We start from the raw sequence: 18,780 nt of genomic DNA on the forward strand, positions 1-18,780 counted from the left end.
CACACAGCAGCCTCACACAGTCACCACAACACAACAACATAATAACACCACAAACCGTACCACAGCCACTACAGACCACATAACACACACAACCGCACCACTACCCACACGCCGCCGCCAACCACTCCTGGTTCCCCCTACAATCTGCACGGTATGTCAGACCAGGATATTCCGTAATGTGACATCAGTCAAGTGCAACACCTGCCTTGGCTGGTGCCACTTTAGGGCATGCTCAGGTCTGCGTACCACGCGAGATTGGACTGGGAACTTCGAGGGCCCGTGTTGCGCTGCTCGGTCGCAGACCCCAATTGCGACGCCCCCCGCCACCACCACAGGGCGGCAATCACCACAGCAGCACACACAGCCAACGGCGGCAAGAACATACACTTCACTTACACCCCTCATCACGACACGTCTCCCGAACCACATGAAGCTCCTTCAATTTAACTGCAACGGGCTACAGAGCAAGATTGAGGAGATAACCGTCTTCATGTGTCGGCATGGTATATTGATAGCTGCGGTCCAAGAGACGAAGTTGCACAGCAATTCAACTTTGTTGAATTGCGCCGGGTACAACGTGCACCGTCGAGATCGCGAGCGAGATAATGGTGGTGGCTTAGCGTTCATCACGCACCACACCGTGCAGTATCGTCTTATCGAAGCAGACATCGACCGCAGGGATACCACCCTAGAATGTCAGGGCATCGCTATCCGGTCAGGCGATGTCGAGCTCCAAATATTTAACATATACATACTTTCGCGCTCCCCACACCAACCGACGTCCATCTCGGTGAACGTAAGTTCCGTCACTGCTGCTGCAGCTCGCTTCATACCGGCAGGATGTATATCGGACCCACGTCCAAACTTCCCTGCCGAAGCGGCTGTTCTAGCCGATGAGCGTGATAGCCTTCGTCAGGCCGATCCCGGAGATCCCCGTATCAGGGATCTCAACGCGGAGATTCGGCAACTAGTAAACGTACATAAGCGGAAGAAGTGGGAGGAGCATCTGAAGACCTGTAATTTCACCTCTGGTGTGAGCAAGCTTTGGTCAACCGTGAGGTCATTGTCTAATCCGACGAAGCACGACGACAGAGTCGAAATTTCCTTCGAAAACCATGCCTCGTCGGACCCGGAGCGATGCGCGAGCTATTTTAGCCGGCAGTTCATACTGCATCCTCCGGTGGACAAAGCCAAGCGTCGAGTGACCAGAAGGCTGCACAAACTGCCAACAACCTGTACCCCCCTTGCTTTCACTTGCGGTGAAGTTCAGGTGGCCATCGGGAAGGCGAAAGCCTCCAAAGCCATGGGTCCCGACGGAATATGCATGCTGATTCTGAAAAATTTGGGTCCTGCGGGGGTAGACTACCTAACGGAGGTCCTCAACTTGTCTATGGCCACTCTCATCATCCCAGACATCTGGAAGGTGGGGAGAGTGGTCCCACTGCTCAAACCGGGGAAACCTGCCAACAAAGGAGATTCCTATCGTCCGATAACACTCCTTTCCCCGGTAGCGAAGACACTCGAGGCCTTGCTAGTCCCGTACTTCACAAACCACCTGACCCCAGCGAAGAATCAGCATGGTTTCCGTAAAGTGCACAGTACAACAACAGCACTGATGTCGCCTGAACACCACCTGCACGGCGAGGCGCAAATGCTCCCTGTACAAGCACAATATAATGCTCTGTAAGCAGTTCCTGATCGGGAGCCACAGAAGTGGCCACCCAAGCAGACAGCTGCTTGCAGAGGAGCCCTCGCCTAGGCACGTCAGGAGGCATCTATATGAACTGACGGACGAAGTCCAGAGGTTCATTAAGCAACCTCTGGACCCGACAGCTTACAGACAGGCCCTGAACGGCATTCACAGGGACTCAGTCTCGAGTTATGTAGACTCTAGACCTGTGAATGCCGTTCTAGGCATACCACCCCCGGACATAGACGAGACAGAGCTTCATCTGCCTCGGGAGACATGCACAACAATTGCACAACTTCGCTCCGGCTACTGCAGCAGGTTGAACTCCTACCTGAGTAGGTTGAATGAGGATGTGCCGAATGAGTGTCCGGCATGCGGAGAGACCCCACATGACTCGAAACATCTCTTCGCATGCCCGGAAAACCCGACAACCCTAACGGCCTTGTCCATGTGGACAAACCCCACAGAAACTGCACGCTTCCTAGGGTTGCCGTTAGTGGAACTTGACGACAACGACTGAGATACCAACCGTCCTGGGCGGGGTTGTTGTAGCCGCTACAACAACAACAACAACAACAACAGATGAATTTCAATCAGATTTTATAAAAAATACGGAAGCACTAATGTTAATAGATTAGTTTTTATCACATTTTAAAACCCAAGTATGTTTTGGTTACACAATTAGGTCTATTTTCAGGGTTAGATTGTTGGGAGTTTCCATCGAGTAAGCCTGAAAAGCTCCTACTTATCTTAACTTTTTCAATGAAGCGCTGCTAGGACATGCTAGGACATGCGAACAGGGACATATAACTTTTTGTTCGTCGATAGCTGTTTTACAATATCTACGCCTAGAGGCTATTTGCCTTGTCCTCGTTCGCTGCTAGACTTTGCCTCTTTCTCTTAGAAAAAAAAGTTGATCCGGCGACGATGTCAACCATTTCCATTACTAATACCGCTTTTATGCGCAATTGAATACATTTTCTTACAAAACAAAAGCGCTCGGCTTTTGTATCATATGATACTTATTTGCGCAAAAATTGCAAGAAAAACCCCTGCTCTTCATAGTTTGTACTAATCGTATAAAGTTAATAACATGTAGTAATTACTTAGGAATATCAAATACCTTTGCTTCATATTGCTTCTCCCGGATTTCTGAAACTTCGGTGCGAATAACTTCCCCAATATATTCGATTATCATGGTGTGTTTTTCTATGTCTCGCGCAGCATATAAACCAAGTCCTTGTATCTTCGATCTAGAAGCAATTCGTATCAATAAACATAAGTGCCTATATATGCAGAAAATTTTAAAAGTTTTGCCTACCTTGCCAAGTACACATTGTTTCTCCATTCCTGTTTCATTTTTTTATATTGCGAACTCTTAGAGTGGACAAATTGCTTGCTATAAGGACAAGCTATTTCTCCAGCAACTGTAGATGTTGTGGAATTCGCCATGCGCTGATTCGCGGTAGAGCCAGTACGCTGCGTATGTGGTTTTCTCCAAGCAACGATTTGCCGCTGTTTGGGCTCGGTGCGCGCAGCTCCACTGGGATTTATTGCAAGGGGAAGCTCTAACAAAGGGTTACGCCCATATTTAAAGCGATAGTTCGTCAAGGTTTCTATCCCCGGTAAGCTCTCTATGATTCGAACCACAGAAGGCTCGGTTAATCCAAAAAGATCTTCTCCGGATATAAATTGAGGAAAAAGCTGTATAACTTTAGTCCTTTTGCGCAGGGATGCAATCGGTGTCAAAATTTGTTTCCAGACAGCATTCGGCGAGGAGTCACGTAATTCGATTTCGTTTCCGGATTCCTGAACCTGAATTCTAAATTCAGGGCGACCAGCAACTTCAGCTATTGAACATACATATCGACATCGCCGATTTAGTTTTTTCATCGACCAGTAGAAACGAATCTAGAAACAAAAAAATTTAAAACCAGTTAAACCTAAAGAATATTTTTCAAGCTACTGAGGTTATTTCTTGCCGCAGTCTAATTTGTTTTTCTGCGTCTTCCGAAATTGGCTCGAGTGCGTATGCATTTGATTTCACTAACCGAAACATCAAATCAAAAGCCCACGCAGAACAAAAATTGGATATTGATTTAGCTTTTTACGCACGCCGTTCAATTTCGGTTGGTCCCATACAAGTTTTATGTGCATGAGAAATTTTTGACAATTTTATTTACATTTTAAGAATGATCATAACGGTGGTTTCAATGCTGTTTTTCGCAGCAGTACACTGTTTTCAAACTTTAATTCATTTCGAAACTGAAATTTAACAATCGAAATAGGAAACTTCAGAGTGAAGTCGAAACATCGAAATTCTGATTGTCAATGTAACTTAAAATATCCATGCATTAATTTCAATAATAGCCCCAAAACAAAGTCGGAAGCGCTTCGCAAAATTGTTTAAAGGAACAAAAACAAATTCATGTACTGTTTTTTTTTTAATTTTAGATGAAAACAGATACAAGAGTAATTTTTTAGATTTAAATTTTTTTCTGGATCTTATTGTATTATAACTATTATTTTGATATTGATGGTCGAAAAAATGCCATAGCCATACATAACATGCCCGCACTTAAAAGGAATGGAAGCATTTTCTATGGCATTTAATTATTTTACTTACAACTTTATAGCCTACGGGGTATAAATGATCCATATTGTGAAAGGCTTCTAATTGATGTGGAAGTAATTGTCCGACATTCAAAAAGATTAAAGTACCCACTCGAAGTAAATTTGTTAATTCCGAGTGATGCATCACAGTTGCGACTTGGCGATTTTCATCCCGTTCAACGAATACTCTTCTTTGAACGATAAGAGATGTAAGTTCGTTTTCCTTTTCTAAACGAGTTGCATGCTGCTGACAATGTATAGTTTTATTTTTGTAGAACACACAATTCTCTCTTATTGCACACGGTAGGTGGAAAACTTGCGTACAGCGATTTTTGAAGCATCGCACAGTTGCGCCTAGTTGTTGGCAACCACTACACGACTGATTGAGTCCCACATGTAAAGCTGCTGGAAAGTTCATAAGACCTCCACTTATAGTCTCGTAAACTTCGCTGGACCATAACGCGCAATTTAAGTGTACCTGAAATAATAATGCATACACATATGTACATATCGCACGTTTAATGATATCGAGAGTTAATTAAAAATTTACGATTTCTGAGATTTCATCATATGTTTTTATGTATACTTGGGATCGGTGGGGCTCTTAATATTTTATTTGTAATAGTATATCTACGGCCTGTACCAATTCTCAGTTTACCACTAGTACTACAGTTTTATTACTATGCACACCATCTTACCCATTTATCGATATCGAAATTTAGTAATCGTGACGGTCCATTGGGAGCGCCATCTCCACGTTGATAACAAAAAACACAGTGACGAATATCTTCAAAAGGACTATCTAAAACGCAGCCAGCAAATCCACTTTGTTCGCAGTTTTCTTCCGAATATGTGTCTTTTTTACAGATAGTAGAACCTTTTATCTCGTTTTCAGCGATACAACAATTCTTTTTCACATCTTTAAAACAGTTATCATTGTAGTGCTTGTAACAAGTTTTTTTTTCGTGCTTTTTAACAGCATTACTTTGTAATACATTAGTTCTGATTACATTCAAATTTTTATCACTAAACTTTTGCTCAACATTCATTGGTACTTCTTCCACTTTTGGTGTCAAACTTGCAATTTGTGGTTTGTTAGGACACTTATATTGTTCATAACAATATTTGTCACAGAATTGCAACTTCATTGGCTCCAAATTCGGAGGAAAAGTAGAATTGGGAACTCCTTTTGTATCACAGAAAGGAACTTTAAATGCTTGAATTCCAACCTCTGAAACCGAGGTTCCACAATTGTAGCATACTTTCTTTCTACCGCAGATAATATCTTGCTGAAAACTTATTTGACTTTTAGCTATTAAATTATTATTTTTCTTAGGTGAAAGATCGCGGGATAAATTAAATGTAGGTGTATCAATAATTTTATACATCGAAGGCGCTGGAATATGCAATAAATTTGCCAAGTCTTTGAGCACACCAAATATATTATTAACAGCAGATAACTGTACAGATAACGTAACTCCTCGATTGTTGCCATCGTCGCACTTTGTCCTAAAATACGCAAAAAATAGTATTTAAAATTTTATGCTTGTAGTCATGATTTCTCATGACGTCTCTTAAATTTAGAAAGTGCATGTCGATATGAAATACATATCGTCGTTTAAAGTGCAAAACCGCGTATCAACAAAATGCAAAACAGCGTATCAGCAAAATGCAAAACCGCGTATGTGAAAGTTGTAGAAATATGTACATATCGTCGCTTAAAGTGCAAAACCGCGTATCAAAAAATGCAAAACCGCGTATAAAGATAATGCAAAACCCCGTATGTGAGGTTGCATAAATTATTTTCTAGAGAGCTAAAACACACATTTCAAAATGGTTCTCTTTTTTATAAATCAATCGCATTTCTGGCTATTATATTTCAGGACGAATAGATAAGGATTGAGCCAAGAGCTTATGTGAGCAAATCCAATTTTTGGCAGCCAATGCCAGTTACCCGGTTTTGCAGAATGACGATACGTGGATTTGTACTTTAAACGACGATATACTATATATGTATGTGTGTACTAATCAATTACCTATACGTGTTTTTCTTTTTACATTTGTTCATTGGTATTAATTTTTGTAGTTAAAAAATATCCCTTATTTCCAAAACTGTAATTTATATCTACAAGATTAACCCGAAAATTTTGAAATTTTAAGTATTTGTAAGCTTTTATTTAACTTGCTCTGTACATGAAAAGGAATATCTCCGCAAAAAATGTTGGCAATAGGTGGCGCAGGAGTTGAAATAATTGGGAAACATATACATATTTAATAAAAGCTTGTAAAAAGCTTGTTTCGAAAATATATATTTTTTTTACTACTAAGTTATTATTTTAGATTAACCTGCCCTTCAAAATAGTATCAAAGATTTTCCGAAAAACATAATTTGAGCGGATTTTTCATGAATGCTATTTTTAACCAATAGTTCCTCTTAATATTTTTCTTTGTTGATCTCGTTGGTACGCATTAGAAAAGTAAATACATAGATATTAAACACTCTTTAATGCATTTTGTAGTTAAAATTAGACCGTTCATTTTTTCGAAAGGACTTAGGAATACTTTTAATACCCTTCTAATCGTAATTCTATACAATAAAGACTGAAAGATTTGAGTAGAATTAAGCATTAATTATGGTCCACTATATAGTGCTCGGTAAATGAGTAGGTCACACGTGCTGTACGGAATCTGACGTTGGAGGATTAAGGGGCTCTTTTTGCCACTGAAGTAAAGATTTATAAATATTCAACGAATTTCAACAAATGTTGTTTGAAATTCAGAATTTTGAAATTTTAGTATAAAGTAAGCGTTGGAAAGATTTGAAGAAGGAGAAAGACTTGACTTCACTTGGCATTTCCAATAGGCGTCAGTTGGCCCAGAAGAGAAACGACTGGCGCTTAGGCGGTTACTGCGCCAAATAAGAAGAATAAAAAGAAGTATAAAGTAAACAAAATTTTTCAGACGCTGCCCGTAAAAAGAGTTGCCAAAGTCCAAGCAACCTCAAATTTGCACTTTATATTATACTAGGATTTAATGAGCTACAAAACTACATAAAATTTTTTTCCTAAAATACTGTTTTAAAAGTTTAACATTTTAATGAAACTTTTACGAATTTTGCTATTTTTTTTTTAATTTTGAAATCCGGACTTACATGGTTTTTGTTCGATAAAAATTAAAAAAAAGCTTGAAAAAGCTTGTTTAGAAAATATATATATTTTTTTACTATTAAGTTATTATTTTAGATTATTACATTATTAGTATCAAAGCTTTTTCAAAAAATATAATTTGAGCGGATTTTTCATGAGTGCTATTTTTAACCAATAGTTCCTCTTAATATTTTTCTTTGTTGATCTCGTTGGTACGCATTAGAAAAGTAAATACATAGATATTTAACACCCTTTAATGCATTTTGTAGTTAGAAAAGGGCAAATGTATTTCAGAGAAGCTCATATGTATTTCAGAAAAGACCAAATGTATTTCAGAAAAGGCCTAATGAAATTCAGAAATACACAATTGTATTTCAGTAAAGCTCTAATGATTTTCAGAAAAACACAAATGTATTTCAGAAAAGGGCAAATGTATTTCAGAAAAACACAAATGAATTTCAAAAAAGCCCAACTGTATTCTAAAAATATTTTTCTGAAATACATTTCTGCTTTTCTGAAATACATTTGTCCTTTTCTGAAATACGTTTGCGTTTTACTGATCATTTGAACTTTTCTGAAATACAATTGTGTTTTTCTGAATTTCATTTGCCTTTTTCTGAAATACATTTGGCCTTTTCTGAAATACATTTGAGGTTTTCTGACACATTTTTGTTTTTCTGAAATACTGCTGGAAAAGGTGTAGTATTTAGGCTGAAATTGCGACTTGCGAAGCTAATAAATTTGGCGAAGCGAGCGAACAGTTTGCTGAACACAACTAAAATTTGCATTAAGAGTGTTCGCTTGTACAAGCTTGAACAAGTTCTTTGCATCGGAAACACTCTTAATGCAAATTTTAGGTGTGTTCAAAAAACCGTTCGATTCGCCGAACCGTCCACCTCGCCAAATTTACTAGCCTCGCAAGTCACAATACCAGCCTTAATTTTAATAAATGTGAAGAATTATAAATATTTTAGGAAATCTTTTCGAAAAATGGGACAAATAATTACCTTACATCACTTGCTGTTGTAATAGAATGCTTTACATTTTCAATGTCGTCAATTTTGTGAAACGGTTTTAAAAAGCAATTCTTTTTGGCATTAAATGTTGGCTCGATAAACGGTATACTTGGAGACATACGGCCCAAATAATGATCACTGTTTTTATTCATTACCACCAAACCGGGATAAATAAATTGATGTAATGAGTACCGATTAAATTTCTCTCCTACAGCGTCCGCTGTGTCGGTATTATTGACACAACTATTCGTGATAATTTCTGACGATTCAATGTTACGCTCTTTCATAAAGCCCCATATTCGTAAGAAGCGATCGTAATAATTACTTCGCATATTTGGCAAGAACTCTTGGTCATAAAAATCATTTTGTATCGTGGACAACTGTTTTTCCTTATTGCTTTCGGATGGATAAAATGATCCCGAGTCGTACAAAGTGACTGCATTGGAACGATGCGCATTGCCGTACTCTCCCAAAAGCGGTGGACTAAGAGAAAGATCTCCATTATCTTTACTATTTACACCGCGGGGAAGATTACTATTTAGTCCATAAGTACTGCAAACAATGAAGTTTCTATTTAATAAAGGTTCCAAAACTTGCAGAGGTTTCATTTGTTTTAAATTGACCATTAAATTGTCAATAAAGTTGTCATAGTCCTCCTCTATTTTACTCAGCTTTCTTGACTTCTTTTTGGTTCCAGGTACACTTGAAGTAGAGTTTACTGTGTTGGCTGTAAACTCCTTGCCGCTAAGGAGTTGTCTGCGGTGCTTCTGATATTCTCTTTTCCGTTTTTTTCTAGATTCAATATCTTTGTCACCGACTGTCTTCTGAGTCCCGGGTGCAGTATTAGCTGGCGCATTGCATTCAGTCGGTATTTTTCTTTCATTTGCACTAGCGTTGTTATCAATTTTTAAAGTGACCGACGAAGATACATTTGAACTTTGTCCGCCGTTCTCGTTTTTTAATGCTGTTTTTGATTTACCCGCCGTGTCTAATAAATTGTTCTTATATGTTTTTGACCCTTTGCTGGTATTCTTTAGCCTTTCGCAATTCTCAGGATTTTCATTCACAGCCGTTGAAGCCGGAAGAGTTGTTCCCAAGTTTGAGATATTTTCGCTGTTAGTCTCTTCCTTTCTTTCTAAATTTACAGATACGATGGATGGCGGCTCGTTGTTCGAATGTTGTTCTTTTATGCTGTCAGTACGTGTTGGTGTACGTCTGAAAATTTAGCAAAATAATTTAATGTAAATTTTTTACGTATCTTAAAAAATTGTATGGTTGAGATTCAAGTAATAAACTAAAATAGTATCATTTTGTTAATTAAAGATTATGGTGAAGAGGACAAGTGAGGAAATTTGTACTATGTAATATGCACATACATACATATGGGACGATTCACCGGCCCACGCAATATGTCAAAATACTTGTAAACTAATACCCTTTCAATTTAAACGTGTACTCATTAATTTCTTTCTGCAAATGATGACAGAAAGCTAGATCACGACATATAGTTTTCGGGGTCGCTGGAAAAATTCTAAATGGGCAGCCTTATTGGATCTACCATTTATCACGGAAGATCTGAAGTTGAATGTACCTACATGGCGTATGAGTTACTCAAACGAGATGAGAATGTTACTCATACGCCATGAACGTACTTTCGATTTTAGCTTTTCCGTGATCAATGCTAGATACAATATGGCCGCCATTTTGTTTTTTTTTTAATCTGTTGTAAAGTTTTAAACGAATCTGATCGATTTAAATTTTTTGGGCCCCAGTATGGCCATTCTTAATTTTTACAATCCCACTTCATATTTGGCTCATTCCATCTCAAATCACCCAGGCCGGGGGAAAGTGAATTTAAGTTTGCGATAAAACTCACAGGGACTGTTTCTTGAACAATTTAAGGAGACACGTATTTTTTCTTTTTGCTCAGAAATGCGAATTTTTCGAATAATGAATTTTTTTCTTTTTGAGTACGAACGCTTCTTTTTTCCTCTCTTAATAGCAACTTTTGATGAAATCGCTTATAACTGCCGCAAAAAAGCAAGGATTTTAACGACTTTTTTTTTTAATTGCAGATATTGATCTACTGAATCGATCTAGTGAGCTAAATATCAGTAATTGTTTATTAATAATTAATTATTGTTTATAAACAAAAATTTATTTTATTTTCAAATTGATTTTGTTTCAAATTGCCACATCTTTTTTTTCTCTCAAACTTTTCTGTCTATAAGGGAATAGTATAAACTATTTTCAGTACGAGTAGCAATATGCTAAAATTCGTCGTTTTCGAGTTATGATTTTTTTTCTGAAAATGCACTTATATGATGCTAGCAGATTTTCGTGCCAGTTGAGGACGCAAAAATTGTTGCCCATTATGATAAAGTTTCCTTGCTGGAATTTTTTTAAGGTTGCCCGATCAGAGCCAAAAGTTTTTCCCAATTGGGCTCTAATTTTGGCCCAATTGGGGCCCAATTAGCGATTTGCCCAATCTACCGAAGATTTCCCCAACCAGTGCTCACAATTTGCTCAAAGTGAACATGCATACGCAATTAAAACATTTTTATCGATAAAATCACACATAAACACATCAAAATTCCTTACGAAAAAAAATATTTTTTAATTTTTTTTCTTGAAAAATTTTCCACATACAAATTTGAGACAGGATACCGAGATCTTTTTTTTCAGCCACCACATACGCGGTATTGCATTTTGCGTGTACACGGTATTGCACGCAAAGCGACGATATGTATGTATACGTAATGCATTGTTATTTAATATAACATTAGGCACTGTGAGTCACTGAAAAATGAAAAATACAAAGAAAAATAATAATGAAAGTAAATAAGGTTTTGCTGAGCTATGGAAAGACCAAGTAACAAAATTTACGGAATAAGTAGTGTTACGAGTGTAGCCTTTTATATTTTGCGCCGTATATCGATATAAGGCGACCATATCGCGCTCTATTCAAAACTAATTTTACTGGAATCTGGAGGAGCTTTTGATTGCCTAAATATTTTAAATGATTATTTAAATATAAAAAAAAAATTTGACAGGTATGTAATTACGCACTATGACTGTTCGCAAAAAAAATTAAATCAACGCCATTTTCTATCAATGGGGGAAAAAAAAAAAAAATCAACGGGAATTTTAAGCAGCACATTGTTGGCTATACTCAAATAGTATTTGCTTTAAAACTCCATACCTTAAATTGTTCTAAAAATTCAGAGTAAACAATTCGAAATTTAGACGAAAATTTTTGGAATTTTTCTATATGTTGTATATAGTTTGAATCCTCGATTTTTATGGATTTAGTGAAAGCAATAAAAAAATTTACTCGAAAAATATTGCGAATATTAAAAAAAAAATAATTTTTTTTGAGTCACTGTATTTGTCTATAAAACCTCGAGTTGAAGTTTTCAAATAATAAAGTTTCATTGTTGCCTTTATTTTCATCACTTCCGCTTTTGGTTGAATGAAACTTAGAATATGACAATAATATGACTCAAATACCGTATAACTAGTTAAATAAAAAGTTCTTGAAAACAATTTTAATTCTTATTGAAATAACTAAAAAAAAAATAAAAAAATAGTTTTAATTAAAATAAATAAAAAAATAACAAAACTATAGTTTTTATTAAAATAATTATAAAAAAGTTATTGGTAGATATTTCCCAGATTTGGTAGATTTTTTTCAAGTAGATGGTAAATATTTTTTTTCGTCAGTGGCAACCCTGTTTGCAACACTCATTTGATGAGCAGTACATCGATATTTTTATTGAAAAGTTTAGTATTCATCGCGCCCAAAATATGGAATTAACTGGTGAAACTCGTGATTTTCGTGCGATGATTTATTACGATTTTCTACATGGATTTTTGAGACAGGAGTGCATTGATCAACTTACATCGTAGTGTACTGACTTTCAAGGGTAATATGGTCAGTACAGCTAAGGTTACTGTTTATATCAAAGCCTAATTAGTTATTTTTTCAACCAGCTTTAAAGGATTGTTATCAGGGCGAAGAGATGGAATGCTGCTAAAACTTACTCTAGTTTTGCAGACAGGCAGAACATACGATTTTAAAGGGTTGAGACAATGGCTTAATTTGAATAATATTCAAGAGATCGCACGACTCATTTAGCCAATGTGCGGGACAACTTAGTCCTGTGAAACAGGAGGATTCTTGGCCCTCCTATAACAGACTTTTATTGGCTTACAAACATATGGCTAGAGGACCAATGTTTTATTTGCAAGATCACAGAAGAACGCGCGCTTGTGCCAATGTAGGCGGCAATTTTCGTCCTGAGAAATACTACAGACCAAATTTTGCCGATAAGTGGCGTAGGAGTCAAGATATTTGATAAACCCCATATTTAGGGTCCTATTTGGTTCATATTTAGAAATCTTGTTTTAAACATATTTGTTTACTATTAACTTATTTTACATTGACAGAAAAAATTTATTTTTTTTTTTATATGGATGAACATACATGTGTACTTACGCTTGGCTAGACTGCGACTGATTTCCCTGTACATTTCCATGTTCTTTAAAGTCATTTCCATTGTTATCTTTGGGTGAAGCATCGTGAGATTGGTTTCGAAATTGTTTGTTACTAGCATCGTTTTTATCACAGGAACTAATTGGATTGCTTTGATTTAACGTTTCAAACTCCGACTCCTGACCTGCGCCTAATGTTTTCGAGTGACGCGCGTCATCTAATGAGAACTGTGTTATATTTGGATTGGAGACGAATGAGGTTTCCTTTGAAATAACTTGGATAGATTTTATTTTGGCATCACTTTGTAAAGTAATGCTTTCGTTATTGACTTTATTTTGCAACTCTTCCTGAGAATCACTCTTCTGCGATTTGGAAATATTGGTTTGACCCTGCGCAGAAGTGTTTGCTGGAACTGGAGGTATAACCGGGCGTGCCAATTGCGCTTCCAGCGAACTCACTAAACCCAAACTAGGTGCACGCACATTGATAACTTTACGGGCAGGGAGTACTTGATTACATATTTGTCCTGCCGTTGAAGTATTTGCTGGGTTTTGCACATTTGTGGATAAAATATTGACATTGTGCGTGCTGCTGGAGTTTTGAAGAAGCTTCTTTAGCAGAACATTGTTTGATTCCTCAGACTTAGAAACTATTATGGACGGCTGATTAAGTTCAACGTTTCCATGCTTGTCCATGTTTATTACAGGTTTCGTTTCGCCCAAGCCATGGGAATTTTCAGTAACATCTTTCTTTTCAATAACTTCAAAAATATCTGTAGTGCTTTCCGAATTATCATGTTTGCTGCGTTTTGCCGGCAAAACGTCTATATTTTGAGTTACATTTTGGCGATTATCCTGTTCATGTCCCTCAGAAGACCTGCATCTCTTATCTAAATGTTGTCCCAGTGTAGATAATGTATATGGTGTCACTTTCACAGTTTTACGTGATAGTAAAGTTTGATCAGATGAATTAATATAATTGGAAGGTTGCACTGCAACGGAAATAACGGTGGATTTATTAATCTGGCTCGCTTCTTGCGAATGTGATTGGATTGCTGTAGAATATGTGTTACTGACATTGAATGACTGTGTCATATTAATCGAATTAACTGCCGTAACATTTAGGCCGCTCGATACAGTTAAATTAATTTTTTTAACCTTATGGTCAATGGTGCCTGCATTTCTAATAGAATTCGCAGACATTATTGTTGCTTTACCTTGTTGACTAATGTTGTTTTTAGATAAAACCAAAGAAATGTTTTTAGGGATCGATATTAAAGAAGTGGTATTTAACTTTCCGCACATATTATTTACATTTGCCGACTTTGAACTATGGAAATCTGTTTGGATACTAGTGTCCGACGCGCTTGTCGACACGGATGCGCAGGTGGTTGTGGCTGAAGTTGTTATTAATTGCGGTGCTGTTTGCCTAATTATGCTAACAGCTGGATAAATTCCTGTGCCTCCTTGCTGTTCGGAGTTTTTTGATAGCGGCGTTAACAAAGGTAAGATGTTTACGTTTGGGTTTAGAACCTTTTTGATGGTGGCCGTTGTTTTATTTAGTGATATTTCATCTATACCAGGAGACATGATTTTCAATGGTTTCTCTATTGAACCTAAATTTAGCGAAATATTGGAGTCAAGCACATTACATTCGGATGTTGATTTTTCCAACTTTTCATTCCCGGCATCCGCATTTTCCATACCAAAATTCTTATCTAGTACACTGGATGCCTCTTCCAAAGTTGGGTTATTTAGTAAAACTCTACTAGAATCATGTTTTTGGCTTATATTGGACTTCTTTGAGCCAGATTGAGTTAACGCTATGCTTTGTTTGGCTTTCGATACAGCAATGGTCACAAGACCAGAATGGGTCTGAGAATTTGTAGTTACTGTGCACTGGACTTGTGGTAGTTTCTTACTAAAAACCTTGGTTTGGACAAGCTTTGTTGTTGACACGGGCTTGATTTGAAGCTGTGAGAGCGAAACTATTGTTGGATGATTTCCCTTTTGGCCGCGTTTTGCGTTCAGTATTTTGCTCAAATTTATTTGAGTTTGAGTAGAAAGCGGTTGTGACGATGTTGCCGTTGTCGTTTGCGATTGCTTTTGAGGATCACTGTGTCCTGAACTTGTTGGATGCATTAGTTGCGAAGAATTAAGGGGCTTTAACAATGGGACAGATATTGTGGTATTACCAATTGAAACTTTTGCTGTAGTTTGTGTCACTTCAGACGCAAGCTTCTTAGTTGTCACCATTACTTGCTGATTCTTCAAAGTTGGAGAAATATTCATACGGTTTAATACAGTTGCAGTAGACGGTAATCCGGTAGATATGGTGCCAGCGGTGGTTATACGGGTATAAGTGACTGTACCTTGGCGCATTATGTTAGTACCGGAAGTTACAATGCGTGTAGGTGGCCCAGAGTGACTATTACTATCAGAAGTTAGAGACGACAACTGTTGATTTGACTTCTGATCCTGTACAGAAGGTAACATAACCAGATCTATTTCGTTTGAACTACCTTCTGGATTTATATGCGATAACGCAGAATCTTTGCAGTCTGATTGTGCAGAGCATTTTGTATTTGTATCTTTACGGCTACTAGCACTGGCATTTATTAAAGTAAAATTTGTTTCAGAAACTTGTTTAATTTTATTGCTTCTATCACAATCTTTGTCATCAATACAATCCGCTAAGCTCGAAGCTACCACAACGAAGTCATCCGCATTAAGGGGACTCGACGGCGACGAGTTATTAAGAGTCCTACCCAGATGTCGAATGGGATTAAAGGCCGCTTTTCCTCTTTCTGTTGAAATTTCACTATCCTGGTTTTGAAAACTTGCAAATGTTTTTGTTGCGGATTCCCTCTTAAACCCCGTTCTAATAAGATCGTCCTTATTGCCATCGCAAAGAGGCTTTTTCATTAATGTGGCCTCTGTATTCCAAACAGTATTATTTGTCCCGTCCAATTTAATTTTCTTCGTAGAAGTGATATTGATTTCTGTTTGGTTAGTTCTCTTTACTGCGGCAACATTTTCACCTGGGAAGTTAGACTGCTTCGGATTTTCAGGTATTCCAATATTTTTAATCTGATTCATGCTGAGTCCTTTTATTCATTTGTCCGCGCATATACAACTGAATAATAGTATTGTATATTTAATTATATATCTGAAAGGAAAGGATTTATTAAAGGAAATTTTTAACTTTATTTAAAAAAAGAAAATACCGATGATGCTCGGTAAAACAAGTGATATGTATCGTCGTCCGTATGCCAGAAACATGAATGTGTAAAATTTAAATTTTAGGAAATCCAGTTTGCAAGTTTTTTTTAAGAGACTTAACTCTACATTTATGCAATTAAAATTATAAAATATGTGGTTTCCTTCTCCGCATGATATTCTGGGTTTTAATATAACATACAACATCCAAAGGTTGATCAAATCAACCCAATAACTCAAAAGTGATAAATTTGCACATTCATGCTTCTGGCATGACGGCGACGATATGATAGAGGAGTAATATACTTATTGTGTCATAGAGCCAAAAGTATTTAGTCATTTATGTTAGTAACATTCATATTTCAAGTATGTTAAAAACTTTAACTAAATATTAAGTATACAAGTTGATATGAAGTTACTTTTACCTAGCAAAATGCCGCTACGAAAGTACTTTGTATTTTTTAGTTCACTAAATACTGGATTTAAAAGTACAAACTAGGGATGCCAAACCCGGGATCCCGGTGTTTTTGAGGTGCCGAAAATCCCAGGATTTGCTTGCATTCCTCACGAGACCCCAAAAAAATTAGAAACGTCGAATTGATAGTAAGAATTTGTTTATGAATTTGAAGTATACCTAATTTTTGTAAAATGCCATTTTGACTACAATTACCAAAAAGCTCGAAATTATACTTTTAAAATTGCAGCCCGGGTCTTTTTTTTTGAAGAAGAAGATTTGAATGAATGTACTCAAAGCGTCGCTTGTGTAAACGAAACAGAACGTTTTAAGGAAAAGTTACATAATTTTTTAAATCAATCTACTAAAATTTTCTAAAATCGAAAAACTTATAATTTATCCAACGAGATGGTAAAAGGAGTTCAAACATTTTCTAATGGAGGAGATAGGGTTCATTATCTTCAAACTTATGGCTACCTTTTCACAGTTCATCCTAAATGTGTTGAGGCCGAAAAATGTTTTTCAGCAGCAGGTTTTGTATGTAACAACTTCATGTCGAGATTAGAAGACTCTGCTTTGCATGCTTTGCTGTACACATTTTAAGTGCAATTACAACACTGGCACAAAGAAGAGGGGTGTGTGTATTTAACCAGACCCACCTGAAACATGTATTTCGACCCGCTGAATCCGAATCTGAAGTCCGTTAGAGTCGTGCACCCTCAGAATTCCGAAAAAAATGCCAAAAAATTCGCCATTTGCCATAAAATTATTATTATTATTAAATTATTTGAAGACGATTTGTTTTTGGAAAATTTTGTTTAATATTGGGTCATTGGTAGAGCTTTCCGGCCGGTATATTAAAAGGCAAACTGCGTTTCCTCTTTCTCCTACGCGTTTCGGCGTACTTCACGCCTTCATCAGGGAGTCTGATTTATTGTAAAAAAAAAAACAAAACGTAATACACACAACAATTAAGACATAATTACATATGACTGAAAAATATACATGCACATACATATATACATCTTTTTTTATCACAATAGCACTTAAATATTATATTAATATAACTATTTACATAAGAATAAACGCAAAACATTGCACTTCACACTTTCATTTGACGTCACTGTCTTCGCCCAGTGACATATTACCAATCTACCAATGACCCAATAGGAAATTTTAACACTGGCCTCAAAACACAATCAATTTTGTGTAATGTTTTTTTATTAATCATTACTTTCAAAAGTACCTGGTTTAGTCATAGTTACCAAATCTTAGTTGAAGCAACAGTATAAAGAGGTGAAATTTTTGGTAGCGCAAAATTTCTTACACGCACGGTTGTTTTTCATCATTAATGAAATAAACTTTAGAATTTATTAGAATAAAGTTCCATTTAGTCACTAAATTTTACTAAATTTTAGTGCATCAATTTTACGAATAAACAGAAATATACAGATTTACTTTAATAAGTAAATATCAAAGAAATTTTAAAGCCACCGTTTGATGATAAATTTGTTACAAAATAACATTAGGAGTGTACGCGTACGCCCAACTATCTAAAGTTTTAGAAAACTTTTACTGGTTTTGCGTTCTCGTACCCAAAAAACTTGCAAAGTAGGGGAAATTGGGAGAGCGAAATGTGAAAGAGAGCTGCAAATTTCTGATGGAAAAATTTTTCCCAGCTAAAACTTGCAAGCTAGAAAATCAGCTGATCACAAACACATGTTTGTAAATAAACAAAAGAAAATAGGCCTTTTTGAGTTATTTATTGCAAATTTTATTATTAATGCTAGTATACAACGAAAAAGTGAGTAAATTTAATATGCACAACGTTGGTTGTGTTTATTTTTCGCTAATTTGCTATTAATCTCCAGTTTGTTTACTTTAGTGTGTGCTGACCATGGTTGCCGTATGACATTTTTCGTTTGTACAATAATTTATCTTTAAATATACCAAAATAGATTCAAATGCAGCATGCTGAAATGTTGTTTTGCTGAAGTTTTCGGTTTTGGTAGGTTGATTGTTGAAATGAAAATTTTATAATTTTAAAGCTACATCTGTGCTATATCTATTACATTGTTTTTGGATCAATGATGGGTGTTTGGAGGAGATACTCTTGTTTTTGAATACGTCACCATGTGATATCACAAA

At 36.6% G+C, this 18,780-nt stretch overlaps 1 protein-coding gene across 1 annotated transcript in view; it reads right to left on the minus strand.

Moving 5' to 3' along the window:
* trr (trithorax-related) overlaps nt 1-16,124 on the minus strand; it is a 31,535-nt gene extending 15,411 nt beyond the window's left edge. The window contains exons 1-6 of the mRNA XM_017605554.1: nt 12,964-16,124; nt 8,457-9,680; nt 5,002-5,812; nt 4,317-4,781; nt 3,012-3,601; nt 2,814-2,943 (exon numbers count right to left, since the gene is read on the minus strand). Coding sequence (XP_017461043.1) covers nt 2,814-2,943; nt 3,012-3,601; nt 4,317-4,781; nt 5,002-5,812; nt 8,457-9,680; nt 12,964-16,058 — 6,315 coding nt within the window. The 5' untranslated portion in view covers nt 16,059-16,124. The remainder of the gene's footprint in view (nt 1-2,813; nt 2,944-3,011; nt 3,602-4,316; nt 4,782-5,001; nt 5,813-8,456; nt 9,681-12,963) is intronic.
* Between the last annotated feature and the right edge of the window lie 2,656 nt (nt 16,125-18,780).

This window comes from Rhagoletis zephyria, unplaced genomic scaffold (genome assembly GCF_001687245.7).
Source record: "Rhagoletis zephyria isolate East Lansing unplaced genomic scaffold, Rhagoletis_zephyria_1.1 Rzeph_scaffold_00154, whole genome shotgun sequence".
NCBI lineage: Eukaryota > Metazoa > Arthropoda > Insecta > Diptera > Tephritidae > Rhagoletis > Rhagoletis zephyria.